Source organism: Arvicanthis niloticus, chromosome 13 (genome assembly GCF_011762505.2).
Source record: "Arvicanthis niloticus isolate mArvNil1 chromosome 13, mArvNil1.pat.X, whole genome shotgun sequence".
Taxonomy (NCBI): domain Eukaryota; kingdom Metazoa; phylum Chordata; class Mammalia; order Rodentia; family Muridae; genus Arvicanthis; species Arvicanthis niloticus.
In genome coordinates, this window is record NC_047670.1 from 57,255,067 (window position 1) to 57,273,819 (window position 18,753).

At 44.8% G+C, this 18,753-nt stretch overlaps 1 protein-coding gene across 7 annotated transcripts; it reads left to right on the plus strand.

Moving 5' to 3' along the window:
• Nucleotides 1-3,418: 3,418 nt before the first annotated feature.
• On the plus strand, nt 3,419-18,248 carry Wbp2nl (WBP2 N-terminal like). 7 transcript variants are annotated; one of them, XM_034517179.2, is made up of 6 exons: nt 3,419-3,512; nt 9,137-9,245; nt 9,502-9,643; nt 9,801-9,893; nt 11,343-11,447; nt 16,825-18,248. In XM_034517179.2, the coding sequence occupies exons 1-6, from the start codon at nt 3,451-3,453 to the stop codon at nt 17,391-17,393; spliced, it is 1,080 nt and encodes a 359-aa protein (XP_034373070.1). In that variant the 5' UTR covers nt 3,419-3,450; the 3' UTR covers nt 17,394-18,248. The 7 variants fall into 7 exon arrangements, with proteins under 7 accessions (XP_034373070.1, XP_076767822.1, XP_076767824.1 ...); XM_076911707.1 differs by having other exon boundaries at nt 3,421-3,512; nt 9,485-9,643; XM_076911709.1 differs by having other exon boundaries at nt 3,421-3,512; nt 9,527-9,643.
• The last annotated feature ends 505 nt before the right edge of the window (nt 18,249-18,753 follow it).

Below are 18,753 nucleotides of genomic sequence, written 5' to 3' on the forward strand. Positions count from 1 at the left end.
TGGGAAGGGCACTTGCTATCAAGGCTGACAATCTGAGTTTAAACCCTGGATCCTACAGGGTGGGAGGAGAGAATTAACTTCCATAAATTGTCCTCTGACCTCCACATGTTCTCATGCTTACATGTGTGCATGCTCATGCAAACATGTATATGCACAATTTAAAAGGGAACAGGGAAATGGCTCTGCTGGAAGTGTGATGGCCGCACAAGCATGAAGACCCGAGTTCAGATCCCCAGCATCCACATAAAATCAGAGAGGTGGAACGGTTTGTGTGCAATGAAAAGAGGCAGAGCTGGAGACTGAAGGGTGGGGAGGAACAACCTGATATGAGGGTCCTACAATGCCACCTAGGGCCACGGCCCATGCTGTTACTAAGGGCCATGTCTGTGTCCAAGGTCCTGCAGCAGTAGAGGGATATATCAATCGATGTCTGCTACCCATGTTACCAACAAAGGTCATGTGGATATCCCTGGTCTGGGGCTGCTGTCTGGGGCCATGTTGATATCTCAGGACTGCATAAAGCTGGCCCTGCCCCTCGGTTGGGCAGCTTGGGGGAGCTGGTCCTGGTGGTGTGGCTATGAGACAGCTGACCCTGAGGGTGAAAGAACTGGAGAGCTTGCCCCACCCCTTGCCAGGGCAGTGCTGGAGAGCTGCCCCCAAGGGCACAAAAGTGAGAGTGTACCTTGTACCTTACCAGGGCAGCACAGTAGAGCTGGCCTTGGTGCTGTGGGCTCAGGTGAGCCAGCCCTAAGGGTGTGTGAATGCAGGAGAGCTGGCCCTGGTGCCATGGATGCAGGAGAGCTGTCAGGTGCCACCTAGGCCCAGATCCAAGGCTTTGAGTTGGCCCACCCTAACATCTACCTCATCTGTGAACTGCTGGAGCTTGTGAAGGAGCCAGTTCTGCAGATCCAAAGCTCAGGATCTCCACGACACAGGACAACAGGATATCCAAGAGGAGTCCTGATGAGGATCCAGTATTGATAGTGTAGCAGAAGCCAGAGGCCTCGAACCAGACCAATGACTCATTGCAGTGAACGTTTGCAAATAAAGCTGTTATACTGTGTGACAAACCATGACACACCATAGCTTTCATGCCAAGATGGCTTTGTTTTTAATATACATTATATACATATATATTTATTTAAAAGTATATTATATTTAATTTAATATTTTACACTCAATTTATATTTAACAATATGATATATTTAAACAATATATGTATATATTTTGGTGGGAAGAAGGCTGCAAGAGCAGAGGATGGCTACGGAGGGACATGTATGAGATTGGGGCACGTGATGTGACATTCACAAAGACTCAATAAAAAGTTAAAAACAAACTAGGCATGGCCCCATGCTTACCTGGGGCTTGCTGGTCAGCCAGTCTGCTTCCAGGTTCAATGAAATATTCTCTCTTGAGGAAAGAGGGGAGAGCGATCGGATACGTAACCTCCTCTGGCTGCTTCATGGGCACAACACAGGCATGCACAGGCAAACACAAAGTCCACATATACTAATCTACACAAAGGAAGTTAAACACTAGCATTTTTCTTGGATTTAGGATGACCCTTCCCCTCATTTGTATCACAACTCTCATCTGCTTGTTATTCCCTAAATGTTAATGTGAACTTTAAGCAATTATTTGGGACCTTGGCTCTTTTAAAAAGAAAATCTCTAACATTGGATTTTGCCAATAGATTCGGGAACCAGATGGTGCGGTGAAAGCCTACTAGCTCAGAGAGGCAGAGAAAGCACCCAGCTTATCATCTTCCTCCTCAGCTGACATCCCAAAAGAAAAGCTCTCCTCCACACTGTCTCCCAAACCCCTCCAACTGAATGTCCCTGCCTTCTACTTCCTGTGTGTCTCTCTATCCGTCCTCCCGACTCTCTCCTACGATTTTTTTCCTATGTTCCCTCCCTGTAACTGGTTGCTTGCTCTGCCTCTTGACCTATGGTCGACATTTAATCCTGTTTACAATAAACAGAAAGCTCTTGGATTAAAAGTTTATGCTAGGGCTGAGCCACACCAGAACTAGAAATAGGTTTTCCAGTAAATAACACAAATCTGGGGTTCACAGTGGGGTCAAATCCTGCGACTATCTGGTAACACTTGACTTTTTGTGAGGTGAACCTAAGGTATAAATGAATGAAGAGAAACAGTTTGGAGGGGGCTAGAATGGAGGGTGAGTCAAGAGGCTCTTGAAACCATGCAGGGAGGGTGAGGAGGGTACCAACTGATGGTAACAGAACAAATACAGAGGAAGGGAAGTGACATGTGAAAGACACAGCTGTTTGGTGGACATCAACCATCACAGCCACAAAAATCTAGCATTCAAGTCTAGAGAACGTAATCTTCCTGCCCAAGGTTTCAGTGACCATGACAGGAGAGGCTAGAGCTTGATGTTCTCCACTGTATACTATTCCTGTTAAGTTTGATTCTTAATTCTAGTCTTTTTTTAAAAAAAGATATTTTTTTTTATGTATGAGTACACTGTCAATCAGACACACCAGAAGAGAGCATCCGATCCCATTACAGATGGTTGTGAGCCATCATGTGGTTGCTGGGAACTGAACTCAGGACCTCTGGAGGAGCAGTCAGTGCTCTTAACTGCTGAGCCATCTCTTTAGCCCCTCTACTAAGTCTTGGATGTAAAAAATTATCTGTGTTAGGTGTGGTGGCCCATGTCTTTAAACCCAGCACTTGGGAGGCAGAGGCAGGAGGATTTCTGAGTTTGAGACCAGCCTGGTCTACAGAGTGAATTCCAGAACAGTCAGGGCTACATAGAGAGACCCTGTTTACAAAAACAACAAAACAAAAACAAAAATCAGAAATCAGGATATGTTTTACAATGATAACATGTCTGATTATTTGGCAATTTTTATGTTTTCAGTGGCACATGGACACTCTAAAATGTCTTGAGTAATTGATTGAGGGTGACACCTACAAAGGCTCAATGGATCCAAGAATTGGACCCACTGAATGTTGAAATTCACCATTCACTTCCTTACCTAGCTCACCTTTTCTGGATGTTCTCTCACCAGACCATCGGTTCTGTCCTAGGCCCTCTCTGATGGAAGGAAGCTCTGGTCTTAAAAGAGTGGAGGAAATGTAGACCCTCACTCTGGGTTGATTTGGGGTAATCTGGATTGAGATTTTGGGTTAATGGGTACTTTTTAAACCACTAGCTCCTAGCAGGACCAAGGCTGCTAGTCACCCATCCTTCAGCCCCTTCTCGTTCTAGAGATGAATCCAGCTCCATAAAGACGCTCCTTTTCCTCACCTGGTCTCTCCTTCCTTCCCTGACTTGTGACAGCTTCTCTTATGACAGCTGACCACTCAACTCTGGCTTCCTGCGCCATAATCTCCGCCCTCTCTCCAGAGCTCCGCCCCCTGCCTTGCAGGCCCCGCCCCTTCCCATTTGAAGGGCGGCGGTGGGAGGGGACCAAGAGCAAGATGGCGGTGAACCAGAACCATACGGTGGACCGCCGTGGGGCCGCCATCCCTCATGGTGAAAGGTGCCTGAGGGGACTTCCAGGCTGCTGACGAGGAGGGAGGAGTGCTCGGGGTAGACATGCACGCTGGAAAGCCCTCTGCGAATCGAGGACTCTCCCGCCCTTCCCGGGCTCGTTCCTCGGAGGTCTGCCCCTGATGTTTGATCCAGGAGCTTGTGGCTAGACGCGTGCGTGGGGCGCGAGGGCCGCGGGCATCCTCAGAGGAAAGGCCTGAGCGACGGCTGTGTGAAGAGTGGGTCAGCCCTTGCTTCTCGGGACAGCCTCCACTGGCTGTGTGCGACTTTAAGAGGGTGACTGTCACCCTGGCGCCCTGGGTGCGCCTCAGGCGACCAGGGACTAAGGGGTAGGCGAGTTGGAAGAAAGGCTAGGATGTGGAGTGTAGGTCACTAATCCAGAACTATCACAGACCTTCCTCCAAAATCCCCCCAAGTTCCCTTTCCTAGTTGCTTCAACCAAGGACATGACTTCACCTTTACTGAAAAGATTGGGAGCAAAAGTAGGGGTCCCTAAGAAGAATGGCACTCCCAGTCTCTCACGGTGCTGGGGCTTCCACCCCCACTCACGTTCCTGTTCCTTACCCTCTGTCTCTGCCTCTTCTGGATTATGTCCCCTCTCTGCTGATTTTCTCCACTTGACTGTGAGACTAATTCAATGGTATGCTCAAATAGAACTCCGAGGTCAGTTAGGGGCCAGCCTGATCTACAAAGCAGGTTCCAGGACAGCCAGAGCTTACGTTGTAGAAAGACTGTCTGAAAAAAAAAAGGAAAATCCTGATTTTTTTTTTCTTGGTGTTGTTCCCTTACATTTTTAGAACCTGTGCTCTTGAATATGTATCAGTAGTTTCCATTGAAGAACAGCTTAGCTGGCAAGCATTGTGCTCTGTCTTTATAACTGCTCTGTCTGCAGTGAGCAGTTTCCTACCAACCATTGGCAGGAATAATAATAATATAGATACCGACACTGAGAAGCATCCCCAGTGTACTGATAAATGAGAAGTAAGTTACAAAGAGGTTGGTGGTGGTGGATAAAGTTGTATTTCAGTGATGAGGAATAATTTAGTGATTCGAGTTGGAGGTGAAGTGTCTTGTTTCTGTCTTGCCTTAGCACAGACATGTTGGACATTTCTAATCTAAAACCCCAAAATGTTCCACTGAAGCCAGACGTGAGGATGCAAGTCTGCTGGGAATGCAGATGCACGCCCCCATACCTGGCTTGTAGAGAACTTGTCATCGTGGCCAAGAGGTCATAAATGTATGGGCCAGGCTGTGTTGTAAAAATGGAGAAGATTGAATTGTTTTATCTGTTATTTAAGGTTGTGCAGATACTTGATGTCACAGTAGAAAAATCGGGGAAATTGATCACCCAAATTCCAACGTTCAGTAGTTTTTGCCTTTTGGTATGCTTTCTCTGCACCACTTCTTATGGAAACTTATGCTTGTTTTCCTGCCTACCAATGGCTTTGTAACTAATTTACATTTGCTAATATATTGGGACAGTTTCCAGAACCTATGTCTGTATTACTGCTGTCAATGGCTGCTACTCCAGTGTGCATGCATCTTTGCTTAATTCTCAGCGTGAACTATTCTGAGGCTCTCCCCTCATTGATAAGCATTACTGTTTAGAATTTAAAAAAAAAAAATTATGTGTGTGCTTGAGTGTGCATGCGCTCATGCCACAGAACATATAAAAGTCATAGGACAACCTGTAAGAGGCCTCTTACCTTCTATTATGTGCGTTCCAGGGATCAAACTCAGATCACAGGCCCAGTAGCAAGTGTTTTTACTAAAGGAGCTATCTTGCCAGGCCCTGCTTGAAAACTTTTGAAAACGTATCTTTACCCATCTATCAAAATGTGTCTTTGAGGTTGGTACCACCTGATCTCTGCCTTACCTGTGATACCAAGGATGCTGTGAGAGGCAAGTAGGAGCCTCTCTTCTGCTGTGAAAAAAAAAAAACAAAAAAAAAACCAGTAATGACTTTTTTTTTTTTTTTTTTTTTTTTTTTTTTGGTTTTTCGAGACAGGGTTTCTCTGTGTAGCCCTGGCTGTCCTGGAACTAACTCTGTAGACCAGGCTGGCCTCGAACTCAGAAATCCGCCTGCCTCTGCCTCCCAGGTGCTGGGATTAAAGGCTTGTGCCACCACCGGGCCAGTAATGACTTTGTTTCCAATAATAGCACAATGTATTCATCCTGCTTGCCCTGTGTGTTTTTCATGGTCATAAATTGTGAAGGTCACCACGTTGAAAGACAAAGATTCCAAGCCTTGTGAAGGTGTTACATTTATCTAACTTTGGATAACGGCACACCACAGCAATAGACAAGCCACCATTTGGTGGCGTGCTAAAGATAAGCCTTGCTGTCCACAGAAGAGTAGCTGAGTTCATCTGCAGGTGATACTACCTTGACGATCAGTAAGGGGACTGTGCAAGAAGGAAGCCTTCAAGATAGTTCTGCCCTAGAAACACACTTGGAGCATTTCAGCCTCCAAAAAGAAACAAATGAAAGCAGAGAAGCTGATATGCTCGGTCAGGCCAAGGCCAACAAGCCCAAACCAAAGAAGATGATGGAAAACCAGGGCAGAGGTCCCTCACTATCAGATTCAAGATGCCCAAGGATAAAGAAGTTAGGGTCTGGTGTTGTAATTATCTTAGTGTCATTAAAACAAAGATCTTGTGGAGTTTGTACTCCAAGTTATAAGTTTCGAGTACAAATTTTGTACAAAGTTCAGCTGAGCTGGAAACTAAAGATTACTTTTAGTGCCTGAGCATAAAACACTACTGTCAAATAGGGTTTTAAACAATATAATAGTTCATAAGAAAAAATTAATAGTTTTAAAGTAGTATGTTTCTATCTTGTCTTCACCCAGTACAGGTTGAACATCTATAATCTGAGAACCCAAAAATCTAAAATGCTCTATTGAATTCAGGTCTGGTAGGGTTGGAGCGATGGCTTGTCTATTAAGAGCATATCCTGTTCTGCTACAGGGCCCATGTTCAGTTCCCAGAACCAGTGGTGAATGGCACACACATGCCTGTAACTCCAGCTTTAGAGGGAACTGGCCTCCTCTGGCCTCCAAGGGTACCCACAGACTCACATATACCACCCACCCCCTCAGAGACCATACACATAATTTAAAAGAAAAATCCAGATGTGATGGTACATTTTGAAGGTGAAATCACCTTGACGATTCCACCACTCAGGTTGACAAAGAGCATTGTAAGTTCTAGGCCAGTCTGGACTGTACAGCAAGACGCTGTCTCAAAAAAGAAAAAACCCTTGAGTGCCGCCAATTACCTTGTCTGGAAAATTCCACTCCATGATACTTTGTTTTATGCATAACATTGCTTAAAATATTATACACAGTTACCTTCAGGTATAAATGAAGCAACTGAGTCTCATTTAGACTCAGGTCTCATTCCTCCAAATTTCTTGTATATGCAAGCATTCCAAAGTCTAAAACTGTTCAGATCCTAAATATTTCATTAAGAAATACTCAAGTTATACTAAAAAAATCAGGATTCAAGTAATTAATCTTGAATTAATTTTAATAAAAGTAGGAAAATAGTACCACTAGCTATCACACTGTTTCTATCGTTATCCCGTTATAAAAGCTTTATTTGTGCCTTTTGTGCCTGGTTGGTTTGTGTGATATTTTGCTTTTGTATTGTGTAGTGGTTTGAATGAAAATGTTCCCTATGGGCTTGGAGAGTGGGCAGTATTAGGAGATGTGGCTTTGTTGGAGTAGGCATGGCCTTGCTGAAGAAAGTGTGTCACAGGGGGGTGGGCTTTGGCCTTTCAAGTGCTCAAGTCAGTTCAGTGTCCCTCTCTTCCTGCTGCCTGCCAATCCAGATGTAGCAATCTCAGCCCCTTCTCTAGCACCAAGTCTGCCTGTGAGATGCCATGCTCCTCACCTTAATGATAACGGACTAAACCTCCGAACTGTCAGCCAGCCCCAATTAAATGTCTTCCTTTATAAGAGTCGCCATTGTTATAGCATTTCCTCACAGCAACAAAACCCTAAGACACTTTCATTTATTTTATTTTTATTTTTTTTGTATGGGTGTTTTGCTAGCATGTATGTTGTGTACCATGTGTGTAATGCCTGTGGAGGCCAGAAGATGATGTAGGAACTATAGTTACAGGTGATCATGAGTTACCATGCAGGCGCTGGGAATTGAACCCAAGTTGTTTTTTGTTTGTTTGTTTGTTTTTGTTTTTCGAGACAAGGTTTCTCTGTATAGCCCTGGCTGTCCTGGAACTCACTCTGTAGACCAGGCTGGCCTCGAACTCAGAAATCTGCCTGCCTCTGCCTCCCAAGTGCTGGGATTAAAGACGTGTGCCACCACCGCCGGGCTGAACCCAAGTTTTCTCCAAAAGCAGTCAGTGCTCTTAACAGCCGAGCCATCTCTGCAGTCCTGGTGTTTGTTTGTTTGTTTGTTTGTTTGTTTGTTTTGAGACGGCGTGTCACTATAGAGTCCAGCAGATCATTATACAGGCCCAGGATGTAATCGTTGAATTCTATGTATGTGTGTGAAGGGTGTGTGCTGTGAGTGTTGTGGATGTGCACGTGCGGATGCTTGTGAGCCATGTGTTTGTGAGGTGTGTGCATTTGTCCTGTATAGCTCTGCTCATTCCCAAAGCTTTACTGTCAGAAATTATAGTTTTATATAGCATCGCGACCACTACAAATGTATTATTGTTTTATCCTGTGACCTTAAACAGGTCCTCCTGCTCTATCACTGTAGCTAGCACCTCTTCTTCAATCCATGCTGAAAAATCTAGAGCTTGCCATTTCCTTTTTTTTTTTGGTCCAGTGAGTTCCCCAAGCCCAAATCCCAGACAGCTTCCCAACTTGGTCTCGCTACTCTTCCTAACGCTACTCATGTTGTGGCTTGGTTCATCCATATCGCCAGTCTTCTCAAAAGCAGGCAATCTGCTTTCCACTAGCTGCATCTCCCCCATCTCTGCTAATGCCACTGACACCGTCTGGATTGTCCCTTGTATCCTCTCCTCTGCCTATTTCTTAAGAATCAGCTCCAGCCACATCCTTTCCATGGGATCTTTCACACTTGTTTCCACCATAAATAATCCCTCCTGTTAGATGACCGGGACATTTTGGTGCCATTTACATGACACATGTCTCCTATTACTTGCCTGCTGTTCTCTGTTCATGTTTCCTTTTCTTTCTTTTTTTTTTTTTTTTAAAAAAAAAAAATAGGTGTGTAGTGCCTTACCCTTCGGTAGAGCCACAACAGTGAATCAGGCGGCTGTTGTTTCTAGTAATCATAAAAAAAGAAAGAAAGACATTAGAAAGCTAGATTCCATGAGGGAGGAGCTCATGAATCCAAATTGTCCCCATTCGGAGAGAAGCTGGACTAATGTGCAAGCACCCGCCTGCCTTGCCTTCTTTCCCAGTTAAACATTCAGAGAGCCCAGTTCTTCCACAAGAAATTTAAGAATTAGTGACAGACATTGAGAAGAGAAATAACTTTGAAAAGACAAAGAAAACCCCGTGATAAAAAGGGAGATGTGTCTTTCACTGAGTGCTGGGATTAAAGTGTGCACCAACACTGCCCAGCTCATTTTATGTCTATCTTAACATGTGCTGTCTGCCTTGTCTTTCTGCAGTCTCTTGAAGAAATGTTCAGATGTGGACCTCTCCTTCCCCCAGTCACCGCCAGGCTCCACCCTCTTCAGTGGTACAAAGAGGGGGGCTCTGTTTCTCACCTCATACCGGGTAATTTATGCTTTTCCTTTCCACTGGCTGATTACATTTGTTTGTTCCTAACGCTTAAAAAAAAAGTTAAACATTGGGTTTGAAGGTGTTTTAAAACATTTTTTACTTTGAGTCTTCCATTTTGAAGAAGGGTGGAAGAAAAGAGATGATGCTTCTCAATTAGGCCACAGTGCCCAAGTGACCTTGACCTTGCTTTTGCAAGTCTACCCATGGACAAATTCTGTATTCCTTTCCCAAAGTTTCCTTCCTCACTCAGGTGATTTTTGTGACTTCACGTTCAGACAGCGATTCCATGTTGTCTTTTACGATGCCATTTCATCTAATGAGTAACTGCACCGTTGAACAACCAATCTTTGGTGCAAACTACATTAAAGGGACAATTCAGGCAGCTCTAGATGGTAAGTTTTTTCCTCTTAGAAGTGCCTCACCCACACCCCAGAAAAGATGCTAGAAAGTTTAAGATTAAGACTTGTTTCGTGTTAGAATTCAAACAAAAGCTGACCTGCCTGTTTGAGAGTTTTCCTCAGTGTGAGTGTTTGCCATTTCTTCCTCCAGGTGGCTGGGAAGGCTCTGCTACTTTTAAAATAGTCTTCAGGAAAGGAGGTGCCTTGGACTTTGCCCAGCTGATGGCTAAAGCTGCCTCTGCTGGTGAGTGGTAAAACCAGTATACGCTTTAGAGGTTAAGGGGTTGAAACAGGACTGTTACTCTCAGCAGAGACTGGCTAGCCTGGTGTCAGACATTTGCTATTCTAGATGAATTAATTCAACAAGCATTTCTGAGTTTACCTACTATGTATGAAATCCTACACTGTGTGCTTATGAACCTCACCCTGTCCTGGAGGAGCTGCGGGGTTTGTGGTCAGACATCTGCGTGACTAACCTAAAACTGTTGGTCTTCTGTGCCACATCCCGCACACCTGGACACCTGACTGGAGGGGCTTGGGAATGAAGAACAAACACGTCTGTGTGCAGGATAGCTGCATAGGGGGTTTGCTCACTGGGATTGAGCAGCACCACGAGCAGCCCAGAAAGTCAAGAGTGTGGCTAGGAACAGCACAAGCGGAAAGGTCAGGTATTCTCAGTGGAGGACTGTGTGTGAGCAGCCTCAGGCTAGGGACAGCCAGCGCTTTCTATAAGCTCTGTCAATATTTGTACATGGATCACAGGAAAGCTTTGTCAATTCCCTGAGCCTGGCCTGGGGAAGGCTTTGCCATGTGCATTTGATCTCCTCACCTTGGCCTTGGCCTTGCTTCTCTTGTTTGCTCTTACCATTCATAAGAGGGGACTGTCCTACACTACTGACTTCATGGCTTTCTGTGACTGCTACATTTCTACCCAACCCCGTTTCACTTTGTGCTGGCCACACTCTTTTACAAACCAATCAAACTGTGCTTTGTGCCTTGTCCACTCTCTTCTCCGGGTTGCCATTTTGTTTTGTCATGGAAGACTCTTCCCCCTTCCCCCCCCTTTTTTTTTTTTGCTGTCCACCTCAAACTCCAATCTAGATGTTAAAAATACAGTCCAGTGAAGATGGACGTTTGCAGACACATATGTTTGCTTTAGCAGAGGCACGAATACGGTGTAGCAGATAAAATGGAAGGAGGGTATAATATGTCTAAGTTACTATAGTGAGCTGTGATGCTGTGTGTTGTGGTCAAGACCCATAATCAGTGTAAGTCTGAGAGGAAGTGAGTTCAACTTAAAGACAAGTGACTTAGCTGGCACTTTTTATTATTGATTGTCCTGGGCAGTGGTCTAAACCCTTTACAACGGCCAGTATGATGCTCATAAAACCTTATGATAAAGATACTAATATTGTGCTCGCTTGATAGATGGGGGAACAAATTAAGGGATGGTTATACAGTAAATACTGTTAAGCCCTAAATAACCACAGGCAACGAGACAAAGTTGCTACTCTCAAGAAGTATGCAGTTTAAGAAAAGGGCCCCATGGATTTTTTTTTTACATGGTACCACAAGACTATTGTTGGCTCACATGTAAGGTGGCAGTCAGTACTGATGGTTATTCAGTTCATAGCCGACGTATACCAGATTTAAAAGAATGAAGAGTTCTTATTTTGCAAATTTGTCTTCTCAGCTGCCCAAGGATTTCCACTCAGGGTTGCAAGCTTCTGGATGGGCCCTCTAGGAATTTATGTCATCACTGGGGACAGGAGCATGTATGCCCCACAGGCCTACCAAGGTGAGGTGTGGGACAGGTGGCCTAGGAAGTGGAAAAGCATGCCCAACCCTCGAAGACAGTTCACCACAGCCTTGCTTCAGGGTTTGGGGTTTTCATGGCTTTGTTTCCTGGTTGAAACACAATAGTGAGTAAGCAAATGACTGGACTTGCAGTTCAGATTTCATTCTGCTTGCTTGCTTGCCTGTAAGTCTGTGTGCTTGAAACGGGGTTGGCCTGGAATTCTCTGTACAGCTTCAGCCCGCTGCATACTGAGGTTTTGTGTGCGCGTTGCAGACTTACTTTGATGGTGGTGTGTAAGGGCACCTAAGCAACTCCTGCTAGTGAGGAGTTCACTTCCTACTGAGAGCCTGCACAGGTGAGCTTGCCCACCTCATCTCCTATGCTACACTATCATGGCCATCAAGCCTGCCATGCCTTCCAGCCACACCCTGAGCTCCATGACCCAGGCCTTTTCACACATACCATGCCTAAGATGGAGGAAGTTGCAGGCTTCCATGAAGACCTGGCTTGCTCAGTAGTATCTGAATGAGGCACCACTTCATTTATTTATGATGTTTTTGAGATAAATGTTACCGATATGCTAAAATAATATCTCACTTTGAAATCCAAGATTAAAAAACTATATACATATGCAGCTTCATATTGATCACAGACATCCACGTTCCAGGAGCTTCTCACTAGGCTGTATATGCCTGGCAGCAGTTTTCAGCACTTGAAGGCTGACTTGAAACCAAAGGAAACTGCAGAGTATCTGAGGGATTAACAGTGCACAGTAACAGGAAAATGCACTAAAGATATCGTCAAGAGAGCCTTCATGGAGGCTGGAGAGAAGGGGCTCGCTTGTTAAGGGTACTTGCTGCTCATCCAGGGACTGAAGTTCAGTTCCCAGCACCCACATGGAGAGGTTCACAACTACCTGGAACCAGCCCCAGGGGATGTGATGCCCTCTTCAGACAGGCGTACTCATGGAACACACACACAGACACACAGATACATAAATAAAAATAAAACGTGGGGTGTGGTGGCACACACCTTTAGTCCCAGCACTCAAATTCCAGAGGCAGAGGCAGGTGGATCTCTTCAAGTTCAAGGCCAGTCTGGTCTACATAGTGCATTTCAGGATGTCTAGTAATAATAATAATTATTTCTAGTATTATATTTCTAATATAATATTATATTATTATAATATATAATTATATAATATTATTATAATAATATTATAATTTATTATTATTATTATTTAAAAAGAGCTTTTGATGTCAGACCCAAACAGCACTTTAGAGTACAGAAAAAGAAATGTTGATTCTTTTTTAGGGTCCCCATCTCTGTGTGTTAGATTTCTGCTACTGAGATAATTATTAAAAGAAAAGGTTTTGTTATTGTTTTTCGATGGGTCTCACATAGGTCAGCCTGATCTCCACCTTACTGTGTAGTTGGGGGTGTCCTTGAGCTTCTGATCCCCTTGCCTCTCCCTCCAAGTGCTGGGATTACAAATGTCCAGTACCATACTGTTTTAATGACAAGCTCTCCCACTGTGGGTTAGTGTGGCCTGGAATTTATTCTGGAAGCCATGTTGGCCTTGAACTGTGGCAGTCCTCGCCTCACCTCACCTGGTGCTAGGGTTAGAGCTTGTGTTTGTTTGCTTGTTTTGTTGTTGTTTTGCTTTTTTTCTGTCCATGCTATAACGTTCATGTGGTCAGAGGACAACCTGTAGAGTCATGTGACTTCCAGGGATTGAACATGGGTTGTCAGGCTTGGGTGCAGGCCTTCATCTACTGAGCCAGCTTGTTGGCCCTTTCTTTTTATTTTTGCGGTTGGTTGGATTTCTGTTGTTGCTGTTGTTTTCTTTCTGAGACAGGCTCTCACAGTGTAGCCTGGACTGACCTGGAACTTATGTAGACCAAGGAGGCTTCAAGTGTCAAGGTTTGCCTGCCTGTGCCTCCAGGTTTAGAGATGTGTGCCACGTTCCCAGCTGTTGGTTTTGCCCATGACTTCAGGTTCTATCTGAGCCTCACCTACCTGCATGTCGGTGGCTTTTTACTGAATGCAAGTCATGATGTATTAAGTTACAGAAGCAGATTGTGTTTTTTTTTTTTTATAAAGATTTTATTTATTTTATATACATGACAAGTACACTGTAGCTGTCTGTCTTCAGACATGCCAGAAGAGGGCATCAAATCCCATTACAGATGGTTGTGAGCCACCATGTGGTTGCTGGGAACTCAGGACCTCTGGAAGAAAAGTCAATGCTCTTAACCAGATTGTGGGTTTTAGTGTAAAGTTTTACTCTAATCTTGGTAGGAGTGAGATTCTTCAGTTCTTCTTTGGTTGTAGGTACAAGGGCTTTTGTTTCTCCTTTCCCCTTCTGTTGTCTTTGCCTTTTCATAGTAAATACAGTAAGCATCCGTGGTTTCCTCACTTATTGATACACTGAAGCCCAGTTTCTGGCCTTTCTATTCACTGTCTCTATGTTTTGTGATGGGGTCTTAATTCATTGATGGACTTTCAGCTCATTTCTCTTTTTTAATTGACACACCAGAAGAGGGCATCAGATCTCATTACAGATGGTTGTAAGCCACCATGTGGTTGCTGGGATTTGAACTCAGAACCTCTGGAAGAACAGTCAGTGTTCTTAACTGCTGAGCCATTTCTCCAGCCTTCTTTTTACTTGTTATATGGGGATGGAAGTGATGGTTACCAAACTGTTCTCTCCCCCTACCCCCCTCACCCCCGCAGGGTTTCTCTGTGCAGCCCTGGTTATCAGAACTTCCTCTGTAGAACAGGCTGGCCTCGAACTTAGAGATCTGCCTGCCTCTGCCTCCCAAGTGCTGAGATTAAAGGCTTGCAACACTACCAGCTGGCTGGTTTCCAAGCTCTTAACCTGTTCTACCCCAGATATCGGACATGTGAGACTATCTAGATTTTATGTCCTTATTGACTTAAAAGGCAAGTGTGTGTCGTGACCAAGGACAGCAGACATCATTCTATTTTTTTTAAAATATGTTTTTACTATTTATCTTAGTGAGGGTTTCCATTGCTGTGAAGAAAGACCATGACCAAGGCAACTCTTATAAAGGATAACATTTAATTGGGGCTGGTTACAGGTTGAGGTTTGGTCCATTATCATCAAAGCAGGAAGCATGGCAGCATCCAGCAGGCATGGCACTGGAGGAGCTGAGACTTCTACATCTTGTTTTGAAGGCCAACAGAAGACTGGCTCCCATATTGCTAGGAGGAGGGTCTCAAAGCCCACCCCCACAGTGACAAACGTCCTCCAACAAGGCCACACCTCCTACTTAGTGTCACTCCCTAGGCCAAGTATATTCAAACCACATTATTTTAAGTTATAATGTGATTATATTAGTTCTCTCTTCCCTCTTCTTCCTTCAAACTCTCCCATTCTCTCTTTCTCTGCCTCTCTCTGTCTCTCTCTCACACACACACTGCTATATTTCAAATTCATGGCCTCTCTTTTTCTTTAATTGTAGTTGTGTGTGTATTCTTAAATATATAAATAAAATCTGCTCACTTATATGTAAATGTTTTCAGGGTTGACCATTTGCTATTGGATAACCAAACTGTGTGGTCTTTTCTGTGGAAGACCGTTTCTTCCATTCTCATATTCCTTTGTTGCCTATAGTTTCTTTGCCCAGGGTTGAAACTTTCTGGGCTTTCCCCTTCCAGAGTACTTGTCTATTCGTGTCTTCCTCCTTCAAGTCATGTTTAAGCAGCCATGCTGATAAGACTTGATGAGTTAGCTTCTCTGACATTTTTAGGAGACAGTACTGGAGGAGAAAGGTAGTCATCCATATCACCCAGCTACACACCCTGTGATCTATAACACCAATCTACCTACAAGATATACTAACACAGCAGAGCTACAGATGTCCTGGAAGTAGCCAGACAATTGCTATTGGCTTTAAGGTCCACTCCATTAAGGAACCCATACCTGACACTGCTTAAATGGCCGAGAACCTGAGACTAGATCATGAGCCCAGGGGAAGAACTAATACTGTCATTCTGCTAAAGGAACATAGCAATAAACATTTCCTGATGACACACGATATCCCCATTGAGTAGCATGTCCCTCAGTCCTCATCAGAGAAGCTTCTTGTTACAGGGGATGGTAATTAACACACGGATTCACAACTAGACAAATGCAGAGAGTGAAGAGAGAGACCTTGGAGCACTCAGTCCTAAATGGGAGGTTCTCATCAGTCCTGCCCCTTTTCCCCATTGCTGTGAAAAGACACCACGATCAAGGCAGTTTCTAAAATAAAGCATGTAATTGAAGGGTTGCTTACTTATAGCTCCAAAGAGTGAGTGCCTGATTGTCATGGTGAGGGGCATGGTGGTAGACAGGTGGCCATGGTGCTGGAGCAGTTGCCGAGCTTTCATATCTTATATATTAAAAAAAAGCAGACAAAATTAAGTCTAGGCTTGTTATGGGGCCTCTGAATCCTCAAAGCCACCCCAGTGAACACCTCTTTCAACAAGGCCACACCTCCTAACCCTTTCTCAACAGTTCACCAACTGGAAACCAAGTGTTCAGATACATGAGCATGCGGGTACCACCATTCTCATTCAAACCCCCCAGCCCCCCCAAAACCAAACCAAACCAACAACAAAAACACTCCCCTAAAGGCTCAGGGATCTGTACAGAAGAGGAGGCAGAAAGATTCTAAGAGCCAGAGGTGACAGATGACTCCAAGGAACCAATGTCTTCAAGACACAACAGGACTGATGTATATAACCCACAGAGACGGATTGCACACACAAGACCTTCACAAGTTCAAAACAGAGAAAAATTGCCTTATCTAGGAGGGAAAGTGGACACAAAGTAGCTATTTGAAACGGAAACCTTCTGGGAAAGGGAAAATTAGTTTCTCCAAGGGAGTGTCACTGGGTGATTCAACCACACCCCAAGGGGGAGGGGAGATTGGAAGACTGGGAGGAGTTGGGGAGCAGAACTGGCTTAGTAAATGGTTGTACCATGTGGAATTGGTAATTGAGCCTGAGTCCTGAGAGCCAAGTCTCCAGAGCCACCGTCCTCTAAAATGACCTTGCCCGTTCTAGTTTCCAAATTATATTCCTTACTGAGGGCGTTTCTCTTTTCATAACCACGACAAACGTTACCAAATAAAATATGTATCTGCACAATTCTAAGTAATGATCAATGCAACGAGAAGGCTATTTCAAGTTAATTCAGATCAGCTCACCAAAAGAAACACCACCTTCCCCGGTAATGGCTAAAGATCAGGCTTTTAGCATGGCTCGATTCTCACGTGTGTTTTTCTTGACCTTATTTTTTTTGCATTCTTCAGTTTTTCTTTATTCACAGGGTAATAATGTTTTTCCTTCTTTTTGCCATTCTCAGTTGCCTATGGAGCCCTACCTGCGGGTTATGGAGCCCCACCTGCGGGTTATGGAGCCCCACCTGCGGGATACGGAACCCCATCTGCGGCGTACGGAGCCCCACCTGCGGGATATGGAGCCCCACCTCCCAGATATGATGTCCTGCCTCCTGGGTACGGAGCTGTGAGATATGGATCCCCTCCTCCTCTATATGTAGCTACCCCTATGGGCTATGGAGTTCCACCTCCTGGGTATGGACCTCCACCTGTGAGATACGGATCCCCACCTCCTGGATACGAAGCCCCTGCTGTGGAGTATGGAGCCCAACCTCCCAGATATGTAACTACACCTATGGGATCCGGTTCCCCACCTCCCGGATATGAAGCCCTGCCTATGGGGTATGGAACTCCTCCTTCAGGGCGTGAGTCCCAACCTCCTGGATCCACAGCCTTGTCTGTAGCACAGGAAGCTCCACCTGCTGGGTCTGAAGCAGGCCATTCCACATCTGTGGCAGCCCAGAATCCTGAATTTCAGGCATCTTTTCCCTCTGCCTCGACTTCACAGGCCCATTCTCCCCCCTCAAAGATGTAAACCTTGAAGTTTCACCAAGCAAAACTGCACCCTAGTGTTGAAGTCAAGATAACACGGAGCACTTAGGTATCTGATCACAGACCCATTCTAGGTAGTTTGTCTCCCTCTTTGGGAGTTCAGTCACAGGGCCAAACCAAGCCTTATCTCCTTGCCTTGATTTTAGAAGCAAGTGTCAATTCTTGGTTAGCTGGATAAAGAAGGAATAGCACCAGAGGGTTAATCCTCTAATGACTTGCCTGACATAGGATGCATTTAAAACATACCTGATGTGTGTTTGCAAAACCCCCCCTGCCTTTATTCTCATCTGTGTTCAAAGCTACGATACTACTCTATTTGGTAGTTATTAAGAGCTATTAAAATGTCATGTTGAGAGCTGAGCCTGGTGATCCAGGCCTGGAACCCCAGCAGCCAGAAAGAGTCAGAAGGATGGCAAGTTGAAGGCTTGCCAGCACTGTGAAGTCAAAGTCAGCCCAGGCAGCTTTGTGAGGTCCCGTCTCAAAAACTATAAAAAAGGGGCCATGGACAGAGCTCAGTTGTTGTGTGCTTGCCTTAGTATGCTGATGGTTGGAGGTTTAATCCCACCGATTAATTAAAAATTCAGGTGCCAGGCATGGGTGCACACACCTGTAATCCCACAGCACTTGAGAGGCAGAGGCTGGAGGCTTGGAAGGTCAAGGTCATCTCTGGCTATGTTGGGAGTTAATTGTCAGCCCGGGCTACATTAGAAACTGTCTTAAAAGGAAAATCCAATTTCTGAGTTAGAGGCCAACCTGGTCTACAGAGTGAGTTCCAGGACAGCCAGGGCTACACAGAGAAACCCTGTCTTGAAAAACCAAAAAAAAAAAAAAAAGGAAATCCAAACTGCATCACATTGAACACAGCTGGTCCATACAGTGTTCTTTGTATTAGTGAAAGACTAGGACAACATTAATTTTCAGTGAGAGAGGATCTTACAGCATATACATATAATAGAATGAAGACCCCCATACTCGGGAGACCCTTCCTCAAGTCTCAGGTAATCACGACCACCCAAAGATCACAAGAAACCATACCTGGATGCAATCAGCAAAGGTTTATTAGGGAAGAAACCTGGCAGCCAGCAGTCTCACCACGCACTCGTGCAGGAGTGGGGATCGACCCCCACTGCCAGTCCGTGGAGGGTTTTAAAGGGAAAAACCACAAACCAGGGGAGTGGGAAGGGGGGTGAGGGGTTGTCAAGGATACAAAACATAAAAATAGTGGAACAATTCAGAGGTACTCACCCTAAATGATTAGTGTCATGTGGAAATCACCCTGCATTCTTCTCAAAAATGTGGTTTTTACCATGCCATTGTGTCCTATCCTGCCACTTACCAACTAC